The sequence below is a fragment of the Equus caballus genome, chromosome 1, assembly GCF_041296265.1.
Source record: "Equus caballus isolate H_3958 breed thoroughbred chromosome 1, TB-T2T, whole genome shotgun sequence".
Lineage (NCBI taxonomy): Eukaryota > Metazoa > Chordata > Mammalia > Perissodactyla > Equidae > Equus > Equus caballus.
In genome coordinates this window covers 126,380,652-126,408,515 of record NC_091684.1, presented here as the reverse complement: position 1 = coordinate 126,408,515, position 27,864 = coordinate 126,380,652, and the positions used below count along the sequence as shown (strand labels likewise).

The 27,864-nt window shown below is 44.9% G+C and overlaps 1 protein-coding gene across 1 annotated transcript in view; it reads left to right on the top strand.

The window, feature by feature from the left end:
* LOC100147550 (cytoplasmic FMR1-interacting protein 1) overlaps window positions 1–27,864 on the top strand; it is a 75,682-nt gene that overhangs the window by 22,793 nt on the left and 25,025 nt on the right. The window contains 12 exon segments of the mRNA XM_070231835.1: window positions 3,615–3,737; window positions 3,811–3,900; window positions 5,125–5,202; window positions 5,439–5,540; window positions 6,430–6,611; window positions 9,621–9,717; window positions 9,826–9,954; window positions 10,976–11,080; window positions 13,283–13,374; window positions 15,775–15,892; window positions 19,995–20,117; window positions 20,967–21,092. Coding sequence (XP_070087936.1) covers window positions 3,621–3,737; window positions 3,811–3,900; window positions 5,125–5,202; window positions 5,439–5,540; window positions 6,430–6,611; window positions 9,621–9,717; window positions 9,826–9,954; window positions 10,976–11,080; window positions 13,283–13,374; window positions 15,775–15,892; window positions 19,995–20,117; window positions 20,967–21,092 — 1,359 coding nt within the window. The 5' untranslated portion in view covers window positions 3,615–3,620.

Here is a 27,864-nt window from a genome sequence, read left to right as displayed (position 1 = left end):
GTTTCAATCTCTTTTGTGAAGAATTCCCTCTGTTCATTAATTTTCTTCCTGATTTCATTGAGCTACCTTTCCAAATTTTCTTGTAACTCATTGAGTTTTTCTTTTTTTTTGAGGAAGATTAACCCTGAGCTAACATCTGCCACCAATCCTCCTCCTTGCTGAGGAAGAATGGCCCTGAGCTAACATCCATGCCCATCTTCCTCTACTTTTTATATGTGGGACGCCTGCCACAGCATGGCTTGACAAGCGGCGCATAGGTCCGCAACCAAGATCCGACCCAGCAAACCCCAGGCCGCCGAAGCGGAACATGTGAACTTAACTTCTGCATCACACCACCAGGCTGGCCCCTCATTGAAGTTTTTATGGTAGCTGTTTTGAATTCTCTGTCATTTAGATTGTAAATTTCTGTGCCTTTGGGATTGGTTTCTGGGTGCTTGTCATTTTCCTTCTGGTCTGGAGTATTAATATACATTTTCATGCTGTTTGATGGGGTGGACTTGTGCCTTTGCATAGTGGAAGTATCTGGTCACAGATTCTATCTGCTGCCACCGGGGGCAAGCAGGAGCTGTGTATTCTGAGCCTGCTGCTATCCTGGCATGTATGCCTGTCCTTTGGAAACGCTGATGGGGCATGTTTGTGATTGCCCACTGGCCACTGCTACTTTACAAAGGTATGGGCATGCACTCTGGTGGGGGTCCCTTGCTCTGCCCCACCAAGCTGGTGCTCCAGGTGGGGAAGGTGTGCTTCCTTTCACCTGCGTGATCACAAGGATGTTCTCACTTTTCCCTCGCTGTCTGCCCTCCTCAGGTGCTGGCTTGATGAAGACACCCTGACAATTGCTTGGCCTCCCCTGTGTGGGGCTTTCCCATAGTTGGGAGGCAGCTTGGAGAGCAAAGGTGTTCCCTTGGAGAGCTACCCCTCCCCTCTCCTTGCAGAGTTGCATGCAGTCCTACACCCTAGATCGCTGCTGGGGAAGGAGAGGAGATCCCCTTACCTCCTTCCGCTTCCTTCTGGGGGTCCAGCACCTCCACCTTCAGAGGTATGGCTCTGTGGGTCTCTTAGACGTCTGTTGTGTTGTGTGAATGTCCTGTGTTGGTTTATGAATGTTCTTTTTATTGTATCTTAGCGGGGAGAGTCTAAGGGAGGAGCTCACTCCATCATGATGCTGATGTCACTCTCCCCAAACATCTTTTAAAGAGCTGTGGAGGAAATCATCTGTTCTGTAGTATTTACCTTTCTGTCACTTTTGTTTCATTCTTCATGTCCCCAGTGACCTCCTGGTAGCATTTCACTTATATCTGAAGAGCTTCATTAGTCTTCTGTCTATGAGTTCTCTTAGTTTTTCTTTATCTGAGAATGTCCTTATTTCATGTTCATCCCTAAAGGATATTTTCGATTGATGTAGGATTCTGGGTTGACACTTCTTTTCTTTCAGACTTAACAAGTATCATTCCACTTCCCCAGGGTCCCTGGTTTCCAAGGAGAAATCCACAGGCATTCAAATTGCTCTTCTTCAGGTAATGAGCTATTCTTCTCTGGCTGTTTTCAAGATATTTTTCCTTTGTCTTTAGTGTATACCAGTCTTGGATTTCTTCAGATACACCCTGTTTGGCTTTCATTGAGCTTCTTGGATCTGTGGACAAAAGTCTTCTGCAAAATTTGGGAAGTTCTCAGTCATTGTTTTCAACTATTTTTCAGCACTACCCACTTTCTGCTGTCCGTCTTGCATTCTGACACAAATGTTAGATCATTTCTCTTGTCCCAGAAGTCCCTGAGGCTCTTCGTTTTTTTCAGTCTTTGTTCTCTCTGTTGTTCAGATTAGATAATTTCAGTTGTTCTGTTTAAGTTCACTGAATCTTTCCTCTGCTCTTGAGCTCATGTAGGGAGTTTTTAAAATTTTAGTATGGTATTTTGTAATTTGAAAATAATCTTATGGGACCATGGTCATATATGTGGTCCATGGCTAACTGAAATGTCATGGTGCAGTGCATGCCTGTAAAAAGATATCTTTTTTTTTTTTGGCCTGATTTCAATCTTTTCTTTCTGTTTGGGAGTGTTATTGTTTGTTAGAACATTTTTATAGTAGTTGCTTTGAAGTCTGGTACATGATTGTAACATCTGTGTTATTTCAGTGTTGGTATCTGTTGTTTATCTTTTCCCGTAGGAGTCAGGACATTCTTGGTTCTTTGTGTGCTGAGTAGTTTGCATTGCAGCTGAATGTTTTGGATATTATGATCTAGGACCATGGGTCTTATTTAAATCCTAGGTGAATGCTGATTTTTCATTTTAGCAGGCAAACAACATGGTTCGATTTTAGGCTGCAGTTCCAACCTGCCTTGTTTGGTTTGTGATTCAGTATCAATTCTGTTCTCAGAGCCTCTGCAGTGCCATTTCGATCTGTCCTCTGTGTGCTACCCGTGCAGTCTGGGATCTGGCTGTGGGCTCAAGGGACGGTATGAGAGGATCAGATCCATCACCTACAGCTTGGGAGGGGGCCTGACACTCATGAGCAACTTTGTGGGCTTGCTCTTGGGAGCTTCTTCCTCTCCACACTGCCCCTGGGGCTTTCCAGTGCCCTGGGGTTCCCTTTGTGGTTCCCTAGCCAGCATACCAGGGCTTTGGTAACCTGATGCTCTGTGCACTTCCACACCCATGCCTAGTCTGGAGCCCAGTTCTGGGAGGAGTGATTGACTGCTTCTTCCATTCAGTGTTCTTCTCCATCCTGACTGGTGTTCTTTCCTTCTCGGAACAACGTGGGTGCCCCATGTGTCTTGTCTGTGGTTGGGGCTGCGCTGCATGTCCTGTCTGGGGTCAGAGCAGCCTCTCATGTCTTGTCCAGGGTCGGAGTTGCTTGATGTGTCTTATCTAGGATTAGAGCTACTCTCTGTGTCCCATCCAGAGTTGGAGCAGCATTCAGCAGGAGGCACGCTGGAGTATGCCTACTCCTTTTCCCCAGAGCCGGCACAGATTTGTATTTAGATGAGATCTGCTCCGTTTCTATGCTTCTGTACATGAGCCTCAGAGTTCTGCTTTCAGTCTTCTGCTAACGGCCCCCTCCCTGTTTCACCTTGGCCCCCAGCCATCTCCTTAGTAGTCACTGCAGGCTGCCCCTGTACTTCTGGAGGGAGGGCTCTAGCCATTTCCATCTCCATTCCTAACATGTAACCCTGCTTGGAGGTACTGCCTGGGAAACATCCGTGTGCAGGGAAGCCCCCTTGGAGGTTGTGCCGGCCTCCTTGGGGCGGATGTGGTGTTGGAGGGGATGTTCCCTCCTCCAGCCCATGAAGGGGTTGTCACACCCTCCTAGAGAGCCCTTTAGGGACAGCGGTGGCCCCAAGGTGGGAAGGGTGGCATGAAGCGACTGCACATGTGGTGGCCCATGTATCCTGCACCATGACACTCCTGGAGGCGGCAAGAGGCAACATTGTGACTCCCCTGCCAGCGAGCCCTGGGAGAGCTGCTAGACCCCAGGGACTGACTGTGACCATCTCAGCCACCCCAGTGCCCTCAGGAGAGGAGTCAGGCAAGTGGGGGCCTGATTTCCCCATCCCAGAAGGATTGTCAGGTGCCCCTGCCCTTCCTCACAGCACAGGTAGCTTTGTGTTTTGTTCTAGGCCAGGATGGCGGCCCAGGTGACACTGGAGGATGCGCTGTCCAACGTGGATCTCCTAGAAGAGCTGCCTCTGCCTGACCAGCAGCCCTGTATTGAGCCCCCACCATCCTCACTGCTATACCAGGTGTGTGCTGGGCGCCGCGGGTGCACTGCCTGCCATGCCGACCCCCGCATGATGGTTTTTCTCTTCCTTTCAGCCAAATTTCAACACTAACTTTGAAGACAGAAATGCATTTGTCACTGGCATTGCAAGATACATCGAACAGGCGACTGTCCATTCTAGCATGGTAATTCCATCCGCACATCTTTGTTTTCCTTGTGGGAATAGCAACTCTGAATGGCAAATGTATGTGTTTTTGGTATTCTGATGGGATACGTAGTGAGGAAAATGAGAGGAAACTGAATGAAATGCCTTATGCTTTTAGAAAAACCTGTGTTTTTCTTATTATAAAAACAATGCATGCTCTCTGAAAATTTAGCACCTATGGCCCAGAGAGAACCTTTCTCAGTATTTTGAGGGAATCCGTTCTCTCTCCTACTTGTATACCTTTACTCGTCATGCCAGGTACTTATGTGATTTAGACTGCATAAGTCAATTGCGGTGTTATTATAATTGTGTATTTTAATGATTTCGGGAACATTTTCACGTCATGAAAATGTGCTAAAGTAATTAATGGCTGGTACATATTGTAAATGCCCACAATTTAACTATTTTTGCATGTTTACTTAGTTTCCCTTTTTTCTTATAATAAAAAGTGCCGTGATGAACACTTTTCTAAATACATCATTATTCTCTTTGGCTAGATTTGTAGAAGAGAAGTTACTGGGTGAAAGGTTGAGAAATATTTTAAGGCATTGTAAAACCATCAAACTGTAGTTGACATTTTCAAGAACATCTCTGCACTTTTTATTGTTTTTATCAAAGGAAATAATGTGGAAGAAGAGTAGACACTAAGGTAGTTTTAAAATGACAGTAGTCCTCTTCCCAAGGATTCTCTGGATTTTAAGTACTGCAGAAACACTTCTAGCTTTTCCTGCCCACACTGGGAACAGCAGAGCTCCCTCAGTCTTCCTTAGGAGCCAGGAGACTCTGTGTGGCCTGGTGGAGAGCCTGTGAGGACCCCGTGCACATTCACAATGCATTGGGCCCTCCCCCGTGTCCCCACCTTCAGGTATGCATTGCCAGTGGGTGGTTTAGGGTTGAGTGGAGCTGCAGTGTAGCAGCTGTGGTGGATGCCCTGTGCGGCCCCGTGCAAAGGTGCCTGCCGGTCGCTGACACCCCTCTCCAGCCTGCAGAAACCTAGGGGTGTTTTGGGCCATCATTGTGGCCACACCACTGCACTGTGGCATCACTAGCTTCTCGGCAGCTCTGTTGGCATGCATGTCCTGTGCTTGTCTGTTCCTTCAGGGAGAGTCAGGGTAGTTTATGCGTCTAGATTTTAGCAATTTGGCATCTTCTTGTTTATGATTGTTCCCCTGCGTGCCTTTGATTTGCCCTATGTCCCCTGCAGAATGAAATGCTGGAGGAAGGCCAAGAGTATGCTGTCATGCTGTACACCTGGAGGAGCTGCTCTCGGGCCATCCCACAGGTGCCCCCAACGTTGCTGGCCACACCCTACTCCTGCCTGCCCAGCCCAGCCCAGCCCCTCCCTCATCCCACAGACCATGTCTTCATCTGAAACACACCACACCTCTATCCCTTCCAGCCCTGCCCCACCCATACCACACCCCCATACCCACTGGTCGCCTGGGACCCCAGCTCTAACAGTGGCCTTGTCTCTCACTCCCAGCTGGGTTGAAGCCTCTTTACCTTGCTTTTCCCCAGGTGAAATGTAATGAGCAGCCTAACAGAGTGGAAATTTGTGAGAAAACTGTGGAGGTCCTCGAGCCTGAGGTCACAAAACTGATGAATTTTATGTACTTCCAGGTAAAACAGGGCTGTAATCCTCAAGGTTTAATGCAGAGGAGTAGGGATGCTAGCGCTATCTCATCTATCACTATGGACCCAAGAACAAAGCACATGTAAATTAAAACAACCACACAGCCTCTGAGATAAAAGGGAACTAAGGTGTTGATGGTCTAAAACCTCACTGGCTCTTTCAGAATAGATACTTCTCTTGCATTTCACTTTTCTTCTCTCTGAGTGAATTCACATTTCCTCCACGAAGGCTGCTTTCTATCCTTCCGAGCACTGTTGTCCTTCTGCCAGTCCTACTTGGGATCCATCTGGTTTCTCAGGTGTTTCTTTCTCTCATCCTCGCCCTGACTGTCCACCCCAGTGGTCCCTACCTTGGCCTTGGCTCCTCTGGCGTTTTGGTTAGGCAAAGTGGCCAGAGGGAGGGGACTTGCTGGCTTTTTAAAGATGTGCTTTGGACATGTGAGAAAATTTTTCTTATAGACTCCTTTAGCAAAGGGAGAAGATAGAACTTGTTAGCAGATGAATTTTTGTTTTATCTTAAATATCGTCCAGAAGAAAACTCCCCCTCACTTTTTTCACCTCTGAAAGTTAAAACATCTCTTTATAAACATTCTGCTGGAGCATTTTGCTCAGTGACTTTGCTGAATAATCAACACAATTCTTTTACTTTAGGGAAGTAGTTGGTAAAGTAGAAAAGTACAGAATAAATCGTGATTGTCATTGGTGTGTGGGAATTACTTTATAGAAACATGTCTTTTGACCTGAGCTGCAAACATCCACTCATTTGGGTGTATATTTTATCAACAAGTAACAGTGAATCCAGACTCTGTGCTTGAAGCTGAGCGTGGAGTCAGCCTATCATTGACAGTGGCTTTTCTGCCTTCCTTCGTTTGTGCAGAGAAATGCCATTGAGCGTTTCTGTGGGGAGGTGAGGCGCCTGTGCCACACGGAGAGGAGGAAGGACTTTGTGTCTGAGGCCTACCTGATCACACTGGGCAAGTTCATCAACATGTTTGCTGTGCTGGATGAGCTGAAGAACATGAAGTGCAGTGTGAAGAACGACCACTCAGCATACAAGAGGTGAGCTTTGGCCTTGTGCCTTTGGGCCACGTGGATAGTGCTGGGGAGGTGGGATGGTGCCTCATCAGTTGGCTGTCCTGCACATAGTTGGTGCCCATCCCATGTGTTCTGAAATAAGCGCTATGGGTTGGTAGTGGTTGCTCAGCAGTCTTCGAACTGTTTGAATACACACCCTTAGGAGGTGGGGGTAGCCAGCAGATTGTTTGCGCTGCAGTGCAGCGCTGTGTCCTCATAGACATGTGTATATTATGGTTTCGTGAAGTTAGAGTGGGATCTGAGCATCCTCGTCATCCCCAAGTGTTTGTTGAGGACCTCTGGGTGCTCAGCACCCTTGGGAAGACAGAAGCGCAACGACCAGTCCCTGCTCTCAGAGTGCTGGGGTCGCTGCAGGGCCTTGGCCTGGTGAGCATCTTGACAAGGGGGCAGGTGGGTTCTGTGGCCTGAGGGCGCCCCCTCTGCTCATCACTCACTGGTAGGATGTCCGTCACAGCAGTGGGCAGAGCTGGAGCTTCCAGGTCCTGGACCAGCTCTCCTCCAGGGTGGTTTTCTTTTTGAACGTGAAGAACTTCTGGAGAAGAGAACTGGAAAAGCTGGGCATGGCACAGCAGTGCACTTCTGAAAAACCATGAAGGGGCAGTTGGTGGCAGGCAGAAGGAAGGCCGTTGGTCAGAGCAGAGTCAGCTGTCTTCCGATCAACTTTCTTAGAAAATATGCTCAGTACTGTTGAAGGCATGATTGGCTTGAAGGAGATGCTGACATCTGTTTCTTCCGTTAGACAAGGAATCTTGGCTATGAAATTAAATTTGAAGAGTTTACTTTGCATCTGAATACACTGTAGTTAGGTTGCATCTAAAAATCATACAACTGTTGCGTCTTTAAAATAAAATCGACTTGGGATACAGTGCCAAACCTAGATTTGAGGATAAGGCGGCAGTGGGAGTTGAGCTAGGTCCCTAGCATTTTAAGCTTTATTCAAGTGAGTAAGTACAGGCATTCCATTCATCACCTAGGATCAGCTCTGGGCAGAAGCCTGGATCTTCAAAACCAGGAAATCTTTGGAGTTGGCCTGTTACCCCTCTTGGGTGGGAAACTCTGCAGTTGTCCCCATCTGATGACAGTGTTTGTGAGACTCCAAGTGTGTGTGACTCTCTGCAGAGCATGGGGTCTTCTGAGAGGTGGAGGGTGAAACCAGCCCAGCCTAGGAGAGCAGCGTCTGCTCCTGGCTGCACAAATCACTTGCTATGATTCTGAGCAGCTTTCTTAGCCTTTCTGACTTTATCGGGGAGATGGGGATGGTGGACAGCATCAGTGGTTTTTCATTTCAAAAAGATTTTCTCTTTTCTCGGCAGCAGCACTTTTATTCCAAAGCCCAGTCTGTAAAATAGTTTAAAGATGGGGCTGCTCTGTGGAAGGCTGTGGGGGCCCCAGGCACCCCCTCCAGGAACCACAGGGGTGTTTACCACCTGAGGCTCCCCTGAGCACTGAGAGGGCCTGGGCCACCCCTTCATCCTTTCCAGCGGCCTCGTCCTGTGACCTCTGTTTGGGACCCCCTGTTGGTTCCCCTTCCCAGACAGTAACCCCTACTCCTCCCCAGTCTTTACACACCCCCACTCCAACACAATTTTTATTTGCACCCAGCTGGTAGCTACCAGTACCTCCTCTTCTGAGTGTAAATGCCAAGATAACCTATATGGTTATCGTGAGGCTTGAGAAAAAGAAAACAGCATCTTTGATCCCTTCCTTAGTTTCAGCAGCCACTCAGATCAATAAAGTGAACACTTTGAAAAGGAATGTGACTGTATTAGTTAATGTTAGTTTAACTGTATGTAATTCTTAAAAACTTAGAGAAATAACAGTGCCTTAAACAAGATTTCCGATTCTTTCTTTCTCACCTGAAAAGTCCTGAGCTGGGTGATCTGCAGCTGATGAGGGGGTTCCACAGTGTTCAGGACCCAGGACTCCAGCTGTCCTGCTGCTCTGCTGTCTTCATGTGTTGTCTCATGTTTCAAGATGGTTGCTTAAGCTCCAGCTGTCATTTCTGCATTCCAGTCAACAAGGAGGAAGAAGAATAGAAGGGCCCACACTCTCCTTTATAAAAACTTTCCAGTGCCTTGCAAGACTTTTCATTATGTCTCATGGCTCAGCCATCGGTCATGTGGAGATGAGGCACATTGGTGCCGCATGAAAATTGGGAGTTTATTCCTAAGAAAGCAGGGAAGAAGTGACTATTGGAGTAGGTTATCAGTCTTCTATCAGTAAAAACCCCAAGTTTCTAGGTTGCATAGACATGTCCTTATGTGGGCAGGCTATGTGCCGAATCCTCACGTTCACCTTGACACTGCTCTGACGAACTCAGAGACTCAGTACGTGCCTCACAGCACGATCAGACCTCAGTCTACAGGTCCTTCTGTGCGCCTTTCCATCTCTGTTCTCATGTCAGTTCTGTGGGCGGTCGGATGGGCGGCTGTTGTTAGTTGCTGATGTGATGAATGAGGCTCAGCAGAGTTCAGGAGGTTTGTCCAAGATGGAGCTGTGTATTAGTGGAGGGACCAGGATTCTGTCTCAGACCTTTGGCGTCAAAACGGTGTATGGTCCCTAACTTGGAGGCATGGTGGCCCAGAGGGTTCCCAGCAGAGAGCATGAATGGTGCTTGCCATCCTCGTCACCGGGCTCTAGAAGTCACAGAAGAGGGGGTGGCCTTTCTCAGACCCGGGGACAGGGAGCCCAGGACAGAGGGCAGTGTGCAGGGGCCCTTCAGAAAGGCCTGTGGGTGGTGCTGCCACGTCTCTGAGGAAGTTTGTCAGCTCTGGACATCTGGGTCATGAGCTGTCCAGGTCGGCAAAAGACTGCCCTGGAGTTAAAGATGGAGAAGCTAGAGGAGGCTGAAGTTAAGACCCACATTTCTACAGATAACTGTAGGCAGAGTAAAATAATCCTGAATTCCCAGGCTTTTTTCTTTTTTCATCATTAAGCATGTTGGTTGAGTGACTCTGTTTTTTGCTTTCAAAGGGCTGCTCAGTTTTTGCGGAAAATGGCGGACCCACAGTCCATCCAGGAATCTCAGAATCTGTCCATGTTCCTGGCCAACCACAACAAGATCACACAAGTAAGGCTCACGCTCTCCCCACTCTGGCTGGCAGGGTGCATGGCTGGGGGGCGGGGGACCCGGGGCCAGGAGCAGACCATGGCACAGGTCTCCTGCTCTGTGTGTCAGTCTCTGCAGCAACAGCTCGAAGTGATTTCTGGCTATGAAGAGCTCCTCGCTGACATCGTGAATCTGTGTGTGGATTACTATGAAAACAGGATGTACTTGACACCCAGTGAAAAACACATGCTTCTCAAAGTCCGTGTGGGGTGACTGCCCATTGTACTCTGGAGGGAGGGATGGCCTTGCTGTCATTAATAGGCTGTGCTTTGTCTAAGATCCTTTTGCATGCCTTTTCTTATTCTGACGCTTGCCGTGTGTGTGTGTGTGTGTGTGTGTGTGTGTGTGTGTGTGTGTGTGTGTTTGTATGTGTGTGTGTGTGTGTAGCATCCTCTGCCCTGCACACAGCCTATAGTTGCACTACAGGCTCTTGACACATTCCTGTGAGTATGTCCTGGGCTTGACCCCGGTGCCAGGTGGATCACATGCCCACCCCCAGAAAAGGTGCTTGTGGGTGAGGAGGTCCTGGGTCCAGGGTTTCTCCCAGCATTAAGCTTCTGTAGTACACGTTATACCTTATTCCACCTATCAAGGATGTGATTCCGAGGAATTAAATATACTGTGTCACCATGATTAAAGTAGACCTGTTGTTCCAGAAACAGCCATTCACCATATTGTTCGTTATTATTCTATTTCAAGATGAGGAGGTTTTCAGTGACATTCCTCGTGGGGCCAGGAGAAGGTGGTTCCGCCATTCCCTTTGCTCTGCCCTCCACGTTTGTGGAGGGAAGCCCTGGAGACCCTGTGCTGCATGTCCGGCCGCCCAAAGCCCTCCCTGCAAGAGCGGGCCCAACCCCAAGACCTCATCACACTGGAGAGCCCACTGGATAGCACACTGTGACGGCTGAAATGTTCTGTCGGTGCTGTCTGGTGCAGGGGCCCCTGGCTATGGGTGCTCATGGAAATCCGTATTTTGTACTGCATTGTGCTTGATGAGAGGTGGAGCTGATGTGTGTGCCTGGGGAGGACGCTGAAATAGCTGCAAGGAATGACGCATGTAAAAGAATAGCTTCTCAAGAAGGGATAGCTATTTATTTCCAAGGAGCTTTTAAAAACGCTTTTTGAAAGAAGAGTGAATTGTCATTTCGAAATAAACTGTAGCAGTATAAGTGCTTAGAGGCAATTAAACTTGCAGGTCTGAGTTTTATGTGATTTTCAGGTCATGGGGTTTGGTCTGTACTTGATGGATGGGAGTGTCAGCAACATCTATAAACTAGATGCCAAGAAAAGGATAAACTTATCCAAGATGGACAAGTACTTCAAGGTAAGTTGCGTTCTTTTAGATAAACGTTTTTATTGAAGTGTATACCACTTGAAATTTGGGAGATGAACCCCTATAACCATGACACATATCAGGAAATGGGGCATGCTGACTGGCAGCGCTCACACTCCTGTCTACAGAGGCGGCCTCTCTCCCTCCTGCTGTGCACCAGTGTTGCCTGGGTTTGAACCTTGTAGAAAGGGGATCAAGCCATGTCCTCTCTCGTGCATCTGGCCACTTTCACTCACTCTGTTTGTTAGAGTCATCCCTGTGGGAGCCTGTAGCTCTAGTCCTTAGGTTTTTATTGTGGTGGAGCAATTCTTGTTGTGATTAGACTGCAGTTTATTTATCCATTTTGTTGTGATGGACGTGAGATTGTTTCTGGGTTTTGGCTGCTGTGATTTAGTGCACGTCTGTGCTCGTTTCTGTTGGAATATAGCAGGTGGGGGGTGGTGGTTGCGGGTCCTGGTAGTAAATCCAGCCTGACGATTCTCCCACATGGTTGTGCAGATTTGTGTTCCTTCCAACAATGAACGAGCATTCCCATTGTTCCACATCCTCGGCAACACTTGGCACTGTCACTTTTTGAGGGGAAGGGGCATCCTGAAGGGTATGTCCATCCTTATGATTTCCTCAGTAGCATGTCCTGCAGTTTAGTCGCTGTTTCCTTGGTGACTTTTCATGCTGTTAGCCTTTTGTGTGTTCTCTCTGGTGAAGTGTCACTTCAAGTCTCTAGTTCTTTTTTCCCTGTTGATTTGTAGTCTGTGTATTCTGGGTCCATGTCCTTTGTTGGATACATGTGTTCTAAAATACATGCCTTCTCCCCTATGTGGCTCTCCTTTTCACTTTCTTAAAGGTGTCATTTGGTAAACTTCTGTTCAATATTTAGTGTAGTCCAATGTATCGATCTTTAATGTCCACTTTAGGAAATCTTTGTATACAGCAGGCTCATGAGAATTTTCTTCTGTGTTACCTCCTAGACGTGTCACCATTTCCTTTTCCATCTAGATCTGTAATCCCCTTGAAAGTTTCCTCTGTGCATGCTGTGAGGTAGCGGGTTGACATTCTTGGATATTTTCCTCCCCGTTATACATATCCAATTGACCCTGTCCATTTATTGCAAAGACTATCTTTTCTCCCGTTGCCCTGCCGTGTTACTTGGGTCATAAAGCAGGTGTCTGCATGTGTGTGACTGTCTTAGCTTCTCTGTCTTTCTCCACTGGTTTCCATCTGTGCTCCAGGGCCACGCTGTCTTAGTTTTCCAAAAGAATAGGTCTGCATATCAAGAAGTCTTCAAGTTATGTTAAGATTGCCTTGGGTATCATCCCTTCACCTCCCGACATACATCTTAGAATTGGCTTGCTGATTTTCACAAGCACACAGACACACACTACTTATAGCCTGGTTTTCCTCTTGGAATATTGTTTGGAATTCCATTGAATCTATAGATCAATTTAGTGAGAATGGACATTTAAAAAATACCAAGTCTTCCAATACATCAACCTGATATATTTCTTCATTCACTTAGAATTTTAAATTTTCTCTAGAATTTGTGGTGGTATTTTTGCTTAGAAGTCTTGTACATATTTTGTTCGTGTATTCATACATATTTTTTTGATGCTATTGGAAGTTGTTCCCCTTTAAATTTTCTTTCTTTCTTTCTTTCTTGTTTTTATTTGTTGTGGAAGATGAGCCCTGAGCTAACTGCTGCCAATCCTCCTCTTTTTGCTGAGGAAGACTGGCCCTGAGCTAACATCTGTGCCCATCTTCCTTACGTTATATGTGGGACGCCTGCCACAGCATGGCATGCCAAGCGGTGCCGTGTCCGCACCCGGGATCTGAACTGGCGAACCCCGGGCCGCCGAAGCAGAACGTGCGCACTTAACCGCTGTGCCACCAGGCCGGCCCCTCATTTTCTAATTGTTGCTTGCATATAGAAATGCAGTTGATTTTTTTGTAACTATAGATCTAGCAAAAGGTAGGTTAATTTTAATATTTGAATTGGTTTTATGAATGTTGGTTCTTAATTTGTATTTTGTCCCGAAAGCGCATGTAGAAGTTATTTACAACCTTTTTGCAGTAAATGATTTGCAGAAATAGCATTCAATGCATAGTAATTATTACTATTACTCATTCTTCTTGTGTTTATGTATTTGGTGACTAAACGTACATAATGACCCTGTTTTTTTTGTTCTTTGAATACAGCAGCTCCAGGTGGTTCCACTGTTTGGGGACATGCAAATAGAACTGGCAAGATACATCAAGACCAGCACGCACTATGAGGAAAATAAATCTCGGTAGGACGAGCTGCCCATTAGAGCATTCTGCTGTGGCCTCACTGTCGTTTAATAACTCTAGTCATTTATCTGAGATAACACCTTTGCCATTCTCAACTCTCTGGAACTGAATGCCTAATGTGGTAGCCCTTGCCACGTGTGGCTGTTTACCTTTAAATTCATTAAAAAATGCAATTTATTTTCTTAGTGGACTAGCCATTCAAATATTTAATAGTTCGTGGCTACTGTATTGGTGAGCACAGATACAGAACTTTTCCATCATCCCAGAGAATTCTTTTGGATAGTGCTGGTTGAGAATGTAGACTTGTTAACAAATGCTCTGGGCCTTGTGGTCTGCTGGTCACTTCTTAACAAGCAGCCCTGTTTGTGGGTGGGATGTTTGCGTGTATCTTACAGAGGGTATAAGCCTGTAACCTGCCGACCAAATCCAGCCCAGGCCTGTTTTTGGAAAGTCTTTGTTGCTGAGAACGATCTTTACATTTTCAAAGGGTTGTTTTTAAAATAAGACAATGATGACTATGTGACAGATGTGACAGAGACAGTGTAGCCCACAAATCCTAGAGTATTTACTTTCTGGTCTTATATAGAGAAAGGTGGCCAACCCTGCCGTATAGGATCTGTAGCTCACAGTTAAGGTATTATTGTAGATTCCACATAGGCGGGTGAGTCTCATAGGATGCTTTTGCTGACTTTTGTCAGAAGCATGCACCCATAGCCAAACTGGCCGAAGTTCAACCATGATTTTGAAAAACACAGTTGCATCTCAATCTGTTCACTCTGAGGCTGGCAGTCTTTTTCTTTAAAGGCCAAATAGTAAACACGTTAGGCTTCAGGGGCCACATGTGGTCTCTGTCTCATATTCTCCTTTGTTTTTTTTTTTTTTTTCTTTTTTATCTTATTAAGCAGGTTTATAAAAATGTAAAAACCATTTGTACGGCCGTAGACCCATACAGTAGCTGACCGCATTTGACCTGTGCTGTAGTTTGCCGACCTCTGTGCTAGTTTATTTCCAGATATATTTGCCATTAAATCTGCTATGTGATCCACTCTTAGATGACTTCTCACTCTCCTCTATGTTAAGTTCATTAAGCTGAAACTTCTTTGTGCTTCAGTACCACCTCAAACTCTGATTTGGAACATGAGCTGATGTCCATGGTGTGAATGTCCGGCTGTGACTGAGTTCAGGCTGACAGCGTGACATTCATTACACAATGCTTCTGCCCTAACAGATAGGGGTTAGCTCTAGATCATAAGTAATGGGAAAGTCTTATCAGGAAACCATGAGTTTGTGCACTTATTGTCTGTTTTTAATATGATTTATTCTAAGTTTATAGCATTTAATTGGTAATAATGCCCATGTTTCACAGCTTCCTTGGGAGGTGCCTGAGCATATAGCAATCAGCTTTGGGAGCCTGACCCAGGGGCCCCACACCAGCATCTGGCCCCAGAAAGGGCAGATGCAGAGTGTGCCAATGCCAGCAGTCAGGCTCTGGGCTCCAGTGCCTTGCCTGAGGTGGATATGCTGTTGGGGGTCTGCAGGGGAGGCAAGTGTATTGAGAATGGATCCCAGTGCAGAGCCTGTGCCTTGCACGCTCATTGCAGACTTGAGGAGCTGCCTGGGATAATGCCAACATAATCATCCCATCATCCTGTAGTGGAATCAAAGAGAAAGAGGTACTACTTGAGACAGTGCACTGATTGTCTCAAAAAGTGGCAGCTTGCATTCCATCCCTTCACGAAAAGGAGACCAGCTTGTTAAAAACACAGAGAGAGTACTGGTGCTACATGTGAGGGGGCAGCCGTCTAAGTCGTAAGATCCATGCTTTCTGCCCAAGAGCACCAACAGTTTCAGTTCTTAATAAACTTCTTTCCCACTAAATTGTGTCTGTTTGCTGCTGAAATGGTGTATTGTGCACATAGGTAGTTATGGTGACAGTGTCTAACTTCCAGGTGATGTCAGTTTTCAACTCTCCCCGTAAGGAGAAGTTTTGCTCCTGAGTCTTTGGCTGATTTGTTTCTGTACTATAGCTTATATTTTCCCACATGAGTAATAAAGAAATAGTTCCTGGCAACTCTGCAATAATACGTCAAGAGATCCTCGCAAGGGTGATGCATTGTCGTAGATCCAGCAGCGTCTCTCAGCGTTCTAGAAAATGGTTTATTGATTATAGAGAAATTACAATTCCTTTTCCAAAACACAGATATGAGAAGGTAGGGCAGTGACCCTGACACAGGGAGAGGGGGCTGGGCCAGCTCTGTTTCCTTGCTGAGAATTCCATATTGTTTCCTAGCCTCCAGCTCCTCTCCCACGCTATGCATGTGTCCTTGGGCACCCAGCGTTGTGCTGCATAAGCCTTGTGCAAGTGCCCTCAGGTGACACACGTTTCCCCTTCACTGCAGATGGACGTGCACATCTTCCAGTAGCAGCCCGCAGTACAACATCTGTGAGCAGATGATCCAGATCCGGGAGGACCACATGCGCTTCATCTCAGAGCTGGCACGCTATAGCAACAGTGAGGTGAGTGGGCCTTCTGCGCCCGCCCGCACTGACACCTGAGGACAGATGGCCCTAGAATGTCATCTGTGTTCTCTGCAACCGAAAACTGACGTTAATTGCTTTGAGAAGCATGGTTGAGTACGAATACTTAAAAAGCACTCGTTATAATGGATGGCAGTGCAGTGAGCATCGTTTTTATCTGTTCACCTGTAGATCTTTTTTCAGAAAAATGTAATAGAGGTCCCAAAAGAAAGGACTGAGGAAAGACCCTGAATTAAGTCTGTTTCCTAGTCTAGTCTTGTTTCCAAGCTGCTAGAAGAGAGAGGGTAGGGCCTCAGGAAAGGAGTGATTATGGCTTGTGGCCGTTTCGTGCCTAGAGGCAGGAAGTCCTGAAGGCAGAGGCGTGTAGGAGCTGCTGGGTCGGTGGGAGGACGTCCTGGTGCCCAGGGGAGGGCCTGGAGTTGGGTGTAGGAGGAAGCGCTATCTCCTCGGCTTCAGGCCTTGTTAATTCCTTTCGGCTTTGCAGCTGGGTTTCCTGTGTCCTTGTTTGGGCTGATCACGTTATCCCCACCTGTCAAGTGTGACTCCAAGCTAGCCCTGCCAGTATGTGGGGTGTGCTGGAGGGGTGTGTGAGTGTGAAGGAGCATTGGGAATGGCACTTCTCATATCTTAGCAGACAAGGCAGCAAGGTCAAAGCAGTGGTCAGTGGTATGGGTTCTGCAAATAGTCAAGAAGAACCCGGGGACTTGGGGCCACAGACACAGGTCTGGTTTGTGAGACTGTGGTACCTCAGGGTTCTCAGGAGGACCATTAACATTTGTGGGGAACAGCTCTGTGCGTTGGCCCCACCCATTGCAGGATGATGAGCACCCCTGCCCCCACCCACCAAACGCTAGTCGTCATACAACTAGAATGACTGAAAGACAGCCCAGATGTCTTAGGGCATGTGCTGCCTCCAGCAGACCCCTGGTAGGTGGCCGACTCCCTAGTGAGGAGGCTTTACTTCACCCCTTCTCCAGCGGCCAGCACAGCCCTTAGGGTAGAGATGGGGAGCAGCCCCTTGAGACTTCATGATGTAGTTGTAAACCGAGTTCATGGGAAGCTCTCAAACAACACGTAGAGCTGATTTTTACTCCAAATAAGAGCATCTAACAGCATGCATGGTTCCTGTCATCTTCCTTTTGCTGTTGAGTGTAGTACCTTCAGGATAAGATGATGATTTTAACAAGAAGAAAGAGATCGACCTTTGAATGCTTTACTCAGTTTGTTTGTTTATTTATTTGCTGAGGAAGATTCGCCCTGAGCTAACATCCATGCCAATCTTCCTCTAATTTTTAGTATGTGGGCTGTCAGCACAGCATGGTGACTAACAGAAAAATATAGGTCCAAGCCCAGGAACCAAACCTGGGCCACTGAAGTGGAGAGCACTGAACTTAAGCACTAGGCCTCCAGCAACTTTGGTTGTTTCGTGTCTTGGCTATTGTGAATAATGATGCAATGAACCCAGGGTTGTAGAGTCAGTTGATTTTTGATGAGGGTATACTCAGTGGGGAACAAATAATGCTGGGGAAACTGGGAATCCACGTAGAAAAGAATGAAGTTGGACCCTTTCCTCATACCATACAAAAAATGCAACTCAAAATTGATCATAAAACTAATTGTAAGAGCTAAAACTACCAAACTTTTTAGATTCCACGTATTAGTGAGACTGTACAGTATTCGTCTTTCTCTGTCTGACTTATTTCACTTAGCCCAGTACCCTCAGGGTTCATCCACGTTGTTACAAATGGGAGGATTGCCTTCTTTTTTCGTTTGAGGAAGATTAGTCCTGAGCTAACATCTGCCACCAGTCTTCCTCTTTTTGCTGAGGAAGATTGGCCCTGAGCTATATCCATGCCCATCTTCCTCTACTTTATATGTGGGACGCCTGCCACAGCATGGCTTGCCAAGTGGTGCGTAGGTCCGCACCCGGGATCCAAACCTGTAAACCCCACGCCGCTGAAACAGAACGTGCAAACTAAACCGCTGTGCCACTGGGCTGGCCCAGGATTTCCTTCTTTTTTATGGTTGAATAATATTCCACTGTGTATACAAGTATATGTATATACATACACACACACTATTTTTCCAAATTTGTTTGCCTCAGGATCCAAATTAAGTTCCAGACACTGCAGTTTGTTGATGTGTCTCCTCGGAGATGTGTCCCCCTCCGTCTCTCTCACTCTCTGGGGCATCATTTGCCATGACTTCTGTGCCGTGTTTCCTGTACATTGGTAGTTAGATCTGGAGACCTGATCAGACTCAGCTTCCCTTCTCTCAGCCCACTCGGCCCTTCGTCGGCCATGCCGCAAACCGCTGGAATGTCTGGCTGACTCTGTGATGCGGGCAGCGTTGTCTGCTGCCTAGCTGCGTGCACCTGTAAGGGTGATACTCTAGTTCTGCCCTCCTCCTCAGCCCTCATACCAGCTGTGCCTTACTCTGTGGGATCCCTCCTCCAGAAGAGACAAGGTCACAGCTGGATTCCTTTGCTTTACGTATCAATTGTTAAAAATAATTGATTCCCTAGCATCATCTAAGGTAACAAATCAAGGGTTTTTTTAGTACTGTGTTGAAGTCAATCTACTTCAGTTTTTTTCTTTTTCTTTTTTTCCCATACTGGTTCTTAATGACTCCTGCAAATTTTGACTTGATGTCTCAAGATACACTCAGCAATTTTAAAATAGCAATACTGGCACTGCTAATAATCATATAATTACTAGAAACAACATAGTTGTATATCGTAATGTATAACTTTATGTTATATTATAATAACAATACAATTACCAAAAATTGTTTAAGATTTATTTTGCAGTGGATTTTGTCCTTAGATTTCTCCCTCTGGGTTGTTCATTCACTGTCTCTCAAAGTCGCTTGAAGTGTTTTGTTTTGTGTTGGTCTCAGCCTATTGGTAGTGATGCTGAGACACTCTCTTGGAACTGTGCTACTTGTGGCAGCCTGAGGGTAGAAAGAGAGCATGCATGTGGGCCTGGGGTTCTGCTTTTATTGGAGTTGAGGGTAGGGGCGTAGTGTTTCATGGGCTCACTCTTTATTGGTGAATTTAAAACATAAGAGTGGGAATGTAAAGCGTGGGAAGAGAAAAAACAAGTGGCCCAAATGGTCGCTTATGGAAACCAACTAAGATCTCTAAAGCAAAGGAGCCTTAGGGAGGCAGGTGGCCTCGCTCTTTATCTGGTCATGTGGCTGGCAGTGTGTCTGTTGAGACAGCTATCTTTGAAGTGGATGCCACACAATCAAAGCTTATGTGAGGCACTTGCATTACAAAAAAGAAAGACTAACTGTCAGCGCTTCCAGTCCCCTGGGTCACCCAGGGCTCTCTAAAAGGGGAACTTCATGGGTGGAGCAGCCTGGCTCTTTATCTAGTTGTGTAGCTGGCAGTGTGTTTATTTGAGATGGATGTCTTTGAAATGGATCCCTTGGCAATCAAAAGGTTAATGTCAGGCACTTACATTATAATCAAAAAAAGCCAATTATCAGACACTTATGCTATATGGCCCCACTGTGCGGCCATGATGCCAACTTATTACACAGTTCAGTTCATTGTTTCATTTTGCTTTTGAGTTTCAGGGATCCCTTCCCCCCCAATTTAATGTTACGTCATAGTATATACCGTTTATGTGGTTCCCAAGTCAGATGTCTCAAAGGAGGCATGCTCAGAGAAGCTGGCTTCCCCTCCACCCTGTGCCTCCCTGCCCTGTAGGTCACTATACTTAAATCTGTTTTATTTGATATAAGCAAATACACAGGATGTGCACGTTTTCCTTTATTTGGCAAGTGGAAACATACTGTGCACAGGCCTCTCTGAACACCATGCCCTGGAGGTTCATCCAGCACAGTCTACAGCATCTTTTCTCTTTGCTTTGAGAGCTACAGAGCATTCATCACTGGGGGCTCTGTGGATGCCAGCCTGTTGCTACAGGGAAGGCTTGTGTGCCCACATCATTTCATATTTTAGAATGTACCTTTAGAGTAGGTTCCTAGAGTGGGTTTGATGGGTCACGGGGTAAATGCATAGGTGGTTTTTCTGCATGTGGGGTGTCTTCCTGATACTTCTGTTGTGCTCTAGGTTGTCACAGGGTCTGGCCGCCAGGAGGCTCAGAAGACAGATGCTGAGTCCCGGAAGCTCTTCGACTTGGCACTGCAGGGCCTGCAGTTGCTGTCTCAGTGGAGCGCCCATGTGATGGAAGTGGTAGGCATTCTGTGCTTGCTTTTATTTGGAAATGCAGGGAATTAAAAGAACATCAACCTCCAGCTGGTTAGAAGTGCTTTTGTTCCCAAGCTCCAAGAAATTGACTGATATTTGTTCTGCATTAACTTTGGTCTTTGGATCAAGAAAACATTGGCTTTTTAGCTTTGGCCTTAGAAATAAGAATATATATCAATTTAAATGTTTCTAAGATGACTCAACATACATTGCACGTATGTTATATATGTTACAAATAAAGGGCCTCATCTTTTAAAACCTTTTATAGAATTAAATTTAAGTACTGTTATGATGATTTTTAATTCTCTTTTATTTAAACGATGTTTTCTCTGTGGGGTTCTAGCCATCACTTTTTTTGTTTAGTATTAGTAAAATGGTTTCTGATGGCATATAAAGATTTGGATACCTATAAGTCATAGAAAGTTTTCTCTTTTGTTGTTTATTTTGATCAGACCAAAATTATATTGGATGAGTACATGATCATTTGAATAGCTAATTCTTTTTTTAAATGGTGATGAAATGCCTAGCGTGTTAGAGAGTTAAAATATCCAGGCCGTTTTGTCTGATGTATTTCTTAAACCTCTGGTCTGTTTCTTAAACCCAAAGTCGCATGGCCAGAATGTTTTGCACTCTTAGGGAGATGGACTCTGTGTGTGTCTGCGTGGTGTGTGTACGCATGTGTAGTGTGTGTGTGTGAGTGAGCGTGACTTTCAGACTCTGCAAATACTACAAGGCTGACCTTTCGGTAGCTTTGGTGAAGGTCACGTGAGTGAGACAAGCAGTTAAGCATTGTTCGTTCAGTGTGAATGTCTTCCTCCTTTCTGACCACACCAGTGTTCATGGAAACTTGTGCACCCGACGGACAAGTACTCCAACAAGGACTGCCCTGACAACGCTGAGGAGTACGAGCGCGCCACCCGCTACAACTACACCAGCGAGGAGAAGCTCGCCCTCGTGGAGGTATGGTTTGTCTGCTTTCTCTCTTCCTATGACTCTGGCCTCAAACTGTCTTCCCTTTCAAAAGCAAAGGCAAAAATGTGAATAAAACTGCCCATTTTATGTCATTACTTTTATGTAGGGTAGCCCTTTGCATCTATCACAGTTCTCAGTACAGGATAAAGTAGGTTCTTGGTGTCTGCACTGACAGCTCCCCTGGGCAGATCAGGGGTTTGCTCGTGAGCATCTGGGAGGGGGAGCAGCTTTTGGTGTGGAATGCAAGAGGACACGACATGACCCTGGCAGTCTGAGAGAGAAGCGCCCCTCATCTCCTCCAGCGTTTCCAGCTGTTGAATCACCAGCTCTTTGCTCTCACACATGTCAGCTGTGGCTCCCTCAGTTATGCACTGACTTCACGAGCCTTTTGATGAACAGAAGCTCTTACATTTCACTGCCACCCAGTTTCTTTTCTTTGGTAGTTGAACTTTGCCTGCCTTGTTTAAGAAATCTTTGCATGCTGTAAGGTCCTCAAGGTATTCTCCTCCATTGCCTTCTGGATGTTTTATTCTGCTTTCACATTTAGGTCTGAAATTCACCTGAAGTTAGTTTTTGAAACACTTCCCCTGCCCCCTGCTCTGCTTGCCACCTTTATTGTGAACAAGTGACCATACATGTGTGGGTGTGTTTCTACTCACTCTTCTAATCCATCGGCCAGTGTGTCTGTCCCGTGCTAACCCTCCTCTGTCTTAATTACTATTACTGGTTCTGGGTATGGTAAAGCAAGTCTTTCTGTCTTTAGGAGTTCCTCAGCTATTCTTGGCCTTTTGTATTTTCATGTAAATTTTAGACTCATCTTTTCGTATCCCAGTGAAACTCTTTGGAATTTATGTGGATCATTTTAGGGGAGAATTGACAAATTCATAATATTGAGACTTTTATAAAGATGCTATATCCCTCCATTTGTTTAGATTCTCTTTAATTTCTCTTTTATAATCTGTGTAAAACTCCTGCACGTCCTTTGTTAGCTTTATTTCTAGGTGTTTGATAGTAGGTGGTATATTTTTAAGTTTTTATAAATATTTGTCACTGGTATTACAAATATAAATTATTTTTTGTAGTTTTCCTTATGTCTATCAATTTATCTAAACTGACTTATTAATCATAATAAAGTACCCATAGATTCTTTGGGATTTTTTACTTACATAATCATATCATCTGGAAATGATGACAATTTTATTTCTCGCATCTTTCTTTTTTTTTAAATCACACTGGGTAAGACCCCTGCTCGTTAAATAGGAGGCACCAGGCATCCTTGTCTCATTTCTCATCTCAAAGGGAAAGCTTTTAACGTTTCACTATATACTGTATTTGCTGTAGGGTTCCAGAAGCCACCCGTCATCAGGTCAAGGAAGTTACCTTCTATTTCTTGTTTGCTAAGAGTTTTTATCATAACTAGATATTAATTTTGTTAAACACTTTGCATCCATTGAGATACTCCTATGACTTTTCTCTTTTATTCCATTAATGTAGTGAATTTACATTGATCAGATTTTTCGATCAGGTTTGAGATTAACCTAGCCTTTCATTCCTGGTGTAAACTCACCTTGATCATGATGTATTATTCTCTTTATATCTTGCTGGATATGGTTTGCTAATATTTTGCTTAGGAGTTTTGCATCAAAGTTAATGAGTGAGGGCCGGCCCCATGGCCGAGTGGTTAAGTTCACTTGCTCCCATTCGGCAGCCCAGGGTTTTGCTGGTTTGGATCCTGGGCACGGACATGGCACTGCTCATCAAGCCATGCTGAGGCAGCAGCCCACATAGCATGAGCGGAAGGACCCACAACTAGAATATACAGCTATGTACTGGGGGACTTTGGGGAGAAGAAGAAGAAGGGGAAAAAAAAGGAAGATTGGCAGCAGATGTTAGCTCTGGTGCCAGTCTTTAAAAAGAGACTTAATGAGTGAGAGTGGCTTTTAATATTACTTTTTGCTTTTAATGTTTATTTTGGAACACATCTAGATTTACAGAAAAATTGCAGAGATGATGCAGTGAATTCCCATTCCCCATTTTCCTTTATTATTGGCATCTTACATTAGTTTTGTTCTATTTTTAATAAGCTAATATTACTGCATTATTAGCTAAAGTCCAAGCTTTATTCAGATTTCGTCAGTTTTTCAATAAGGTCCTTCTGATCCAGTTCCCACATTCTGTTTAGTTCTCCTGTGTCCTCTGGGCTGTGACAGTTTCTCAGGCTTTCCTTGTTTGTGATGACCCTGACAGTTTTGAGGAGCACTGGTCATGTATTTTGTAGAATGTCAGTTGGCATTTATCTGATATTTTTTCATGATTAGACTGGGGTTATAGGTTTGAGGAAGGAGGAACGTAGAGCTGAAGTGCCATTTTCATGACATCACCTCAGAGGTACATGCTGTCCACATGACTTATCACTGCTGATACTGACCTTGACCATGTGGCTGAGGGCGTGTCCTCTGGTATCTCTATTGTGAGATTACCTACACCTACCACCAGGACCCCCTTTTCATAGTGTACTTTTGGGAAGGAAGTCACTGCTCAGCGCACCCTAAGGAGTGGGTAGCGTTACTTTATTTTAGTTCTTATTGAGGTCATAATAGTTTATAACATTGTGAAATTTCAGTTGTACATTATTATTTATCAGTCACCATATAAATGTGCCTCTTCACTCCTTGTGCCCACCCCCAACCCCCTTCCCCTCTGGTAACCACTAAATAGTTCTCTTTGTCTGTGTGTTAGTTTATCTTCCACATATGCATGAAATCATACAGCGTTTGTTTTTCTCTGTCTGGCTTATTTCGCTGAACGTAATGCCCTCAAGGTCCATCCATGTTGATGCAAATGGCACAATTTTGTCTTTTTTTATGACAAAGTAGTATTTCGTTGTATATATGTACCACATCTTCTTTTTTTTTCCCCCTGAGGAAGATTAGTCCTGAGCTAACATCTGCCAATCCTCCTCTTTTTTCTGAGGAAGACTGACCCTGAGCTAACATCCGTGCCCATCTTCCTCTACTTTGTATGTGGGATGCCTACCACAGCATGGCTTGCCACACAGTGCCATGTCCATACCCGGGATCCAAACCAGCGAACCCCAGGCCGCGGAAGTGGAACGTGTGCACTTAACTGCTGCGCCACCAGGCTAGCCCCCCACATCTTCTTTATCCAATCATCAGTGAATGGGCACTTGAGTTGCTTCCACTTCTTGGCTGTAGTGAATAATGCTGCAGTGAACATATGGGTACATAAGGCTCTTTGAATTGTCAATTTCAAGTTCTTTTGGTACATAGTCCGTAGTGAGATAGCTAGGTCATGTGGTATTACTGTTTTTAATTTTTTGAGAAATTTTCATACTGTGGGACTACACCGGTTTGCATTCCCACCAGCCGTGTATGAGGGTTCCCTTTTCTCCACATCCTTTCCAACATTTGTTATTTTTTGTCTTGGTAACTGTAGCCCTTCTAAGAGATACAGGGTGATATCTTAGTGTGGTTTTGATTTGCATTTCCCTGATAATTAGTGATGTTGAACATCTTTTTGTGTGCCTTTTGGCCATCTGTATGTCTTTTTTGGAAAAATGTCTATTTATATCCTCTGCCCATTTTTTGACTGAGTTGTTTTTGTTGTTCAGCTGTGTGAGTTCTTTATATATTTTGGAGATTAACCCCTTGTCAGATATATGATTTGCAGATATCTTCTCCCAGTTGGTGGATTATCTGTTGGTTTTGTTCCTGATTTCCTTTGCCTTGCAGAAGCTTTTTAGTCTCAAGTCCCACGTGTTTATTCTTTCTTTTGTTTCCCTTCTCTGAGTAGACATGGTATTCAGAAAAATCCTTCTAAGTCTGATGACAAAGAGTGTACTACCTATATTATCTTCTAGGAGTTTTATGGTTTCAGGTCTTACCTTCAAGTCTGTGATCCGTTTTGAGTTAATTTTTCTGTATGGTGAAAGATAGCGGTCTACTTTCATTCTTTTGCGTGTGGCTGTCCAGTTTTCCCAACAGCATTTATTGAAGAGACTTTCTCCATTGTATGTTCTTAAGTTCGTTTGTCAAAGATTAGCTGTCTATAGATGTGTGGTTTTATTTCTGGCCTTGGAATTCTGTCCATTGATCTGTGTGTCTGTTTTTGTACCAGTACCATGCTGTTTTGGTTACTAGAGCTTTGGAGTATAGACTGAAGTCAGGGATTGTGATGCCTCCAGCTTTCTTCTTTTTTCTCAAGATTGTGTTAACTGTTTGGCATCTTTTGTTGCCCCATATGAATTTTAGGATTCTTTGTCCTATTTCCGTGAAGAATGTCGTTGGGATTCTGATTGGGATTGCACTGAATGTGTAGATTGCTTTAGGTGGTATGGACATTTTAACTATGTTTACTCTTCTAATCCATGTGCTTGGAGTATCTTTCCAAACCATTAGATCATCATCAATTTCTTTCAATAGTGTCTTATAGTTTTCATTGCATAGGTCATTCACGTCCTTGGTTAACTTTATTCTTAGATATCTTGTTGTTGTTGTTGTTGTTATTGTCAGTGAGATTGTATTCTTGAGTTCTCTTTCTGTTAGTTCATTATTAGAGTATAGAATTGCCACTGATTTTTGTAAGTTGACTTTGTACCCTGCAACTTTGCTATAGTTGTTGATTATTTCTGAGAGTTTTCCATTGGATTCTTTAGGATTTTCTATATATAAAATCACATCATCTGCAAAGAGTGAGAATTTCACTTCTTCATTGCCAATTTGGATCCCTTTTATTTCTTTTTCTTGCCTAATTACCCTGGCCCAAACTTCCAATACTGTGTTGAATAAGAGCGACAAGAGTGGGCACCCTTGTCTTGTTCCTGTTCTCAGAGGGATGGCTTTCAGTTTTTCCCCATTGAGTATGATGTTGGCTGTGGGTTTGTTGTATATGACCTTTATTATGTTGAGGTACTTTACTTCTATACCCATTTTATTGAGAGTTTTTATCATAAATGGATGTTGCAGCTTGTCAAATGCTTTCTCTGCGTCTATTGAGATGATCATGTGGTTTTTATTCTTCATTTTTTTAATGTAGTGTATCACATTGATTGATTTGCAGATGTTGAACCATCCTTGCTCGGGGCTTTGTAACCCCTTTCTATTTTTTTTTTCTTTTTGGTGTTAGGGCCTTCTTGATCATTTCTTGCAGTGGGAGTCTTGTGGTGATAAACTCCCTTAGCTTTTGTTTATCTGGGAAAGTTTTTATTTCTCCATGAAATCTGAAGGTTATTTTCTTTGGATAGAGTATTCTTGGCTGAAAGTTGTTGTCTTTCAGAATTTTAAATATATTTTTCCACTCTCTCCTAGCCTGTAAGTTTTCTGCTGAGAAATCTGCTGAAAGCCTGATAGAGGTTCCTTTGTAAGTTATTTTCTTCTGCCTTGCTGCCCTTAATGTTTTTTCTTTGTCATTGACTTTACTACTGTATGCCTTGGAGAAGGTCTTTTTTTTTTTTTTTCAGGAAGATTAGCCCTGAGCTAACATATGGTGCCAATCCTCCTCTTTTTGCCTAGGAAGGCTGGCCCTGAGCTAACATCCGTGCCCATCTTCCTCTACTTTATATGTGGGATGCCTGCCACAGCTTGGCTTGTCAAGCGGTGCCATGTCCGCTCCTGGGATCTGAACCGGCGAACCCTGGGCCCCCAAAGCGGAACGTGCACCCTTAACCACTGCACCACCGTGCCGGCCCAGGAGAAGGCCTTTTTACATTGATATAATTAGGAGTTCTGTTAGCTTCTTTCACTTGTATTTTCAGCTCCTTCCCCAGGTTTGGGAAGTTCTTAGCTATTATTTGTTTCAACATGCTTTCTGCTCCATTCTCCTTCTCTTCTCCCTCTGGAATACCTGTAATCTTTATGTTGTATTGCCTAATTGAGTTGGATATTTCTTGGAAAATTTCTTCATTTCTTTTAGTCTTACTTCTCGCTCCTCCTCCATCTGAAGCTTTTCTGAATTTCTGTCCTCCGGACTGCTAATTCTCTCCTCCATAATATCAGCTTTGTTATTCAGGGAGTCCAGATTTTTCTTTATCTCATTCATTGTGTTTTTCCCCTCCACCATTTCTGTTTGGTTTTTCTTTATAGTTTCAATCTGTTTTGTGAGGAATTCCCTCTGTTCTTTAATTTTATTGCTGATTGCATTGAACTATCTGTATTTTCTTGTAATTCATTGAGTGTTTTTATGATAGCTACTTTGAATTCTCTGTCCTGTAAATTACAAATTTCTTTGCCTTCAGGATTGATTTCTGGCTGCTTGTCATCTTCCTTCTTGTCTGGAGTATTAATATATTTCTTCATACTGTTTGATGGCATGGATTTGTTTCTCCACATGGTGATAGTATCAGGTCTCAGCTTCCACCTGCTGCCACTGGGTGGGGGTCAAGAGCTGTATATTCTGCGCCCCCCCCCCCCCCCCCCCCAATGCCCAGCTTGCTCGCTCATAGCTGCTCTTTTTCTAATGTATGCCTGAGTGCCCTGTCCCACTGGCTGAGCCGGAGCTCAAGGCAGAGGGAGGGGCGCTTTCTTTTCCGGCACGATCCCAGGGGTGTTCTTGCTCTACCCTTGCTGTCTGCTCCCCTGGGTTGCTGGCTTTATGAGGACACCCCAGAGTAGCTTGGCCATCTCTGTGGGGGGCTTTCCCAAGGGCTGTGAGGGACCTTGGAGATTGAAGGTGTTCTCGTAAAGATCTCCCCCTTCCCCCTCACCTCTCAGAGCCGCGCACACTCCCATGCGCTGGGTCGCTG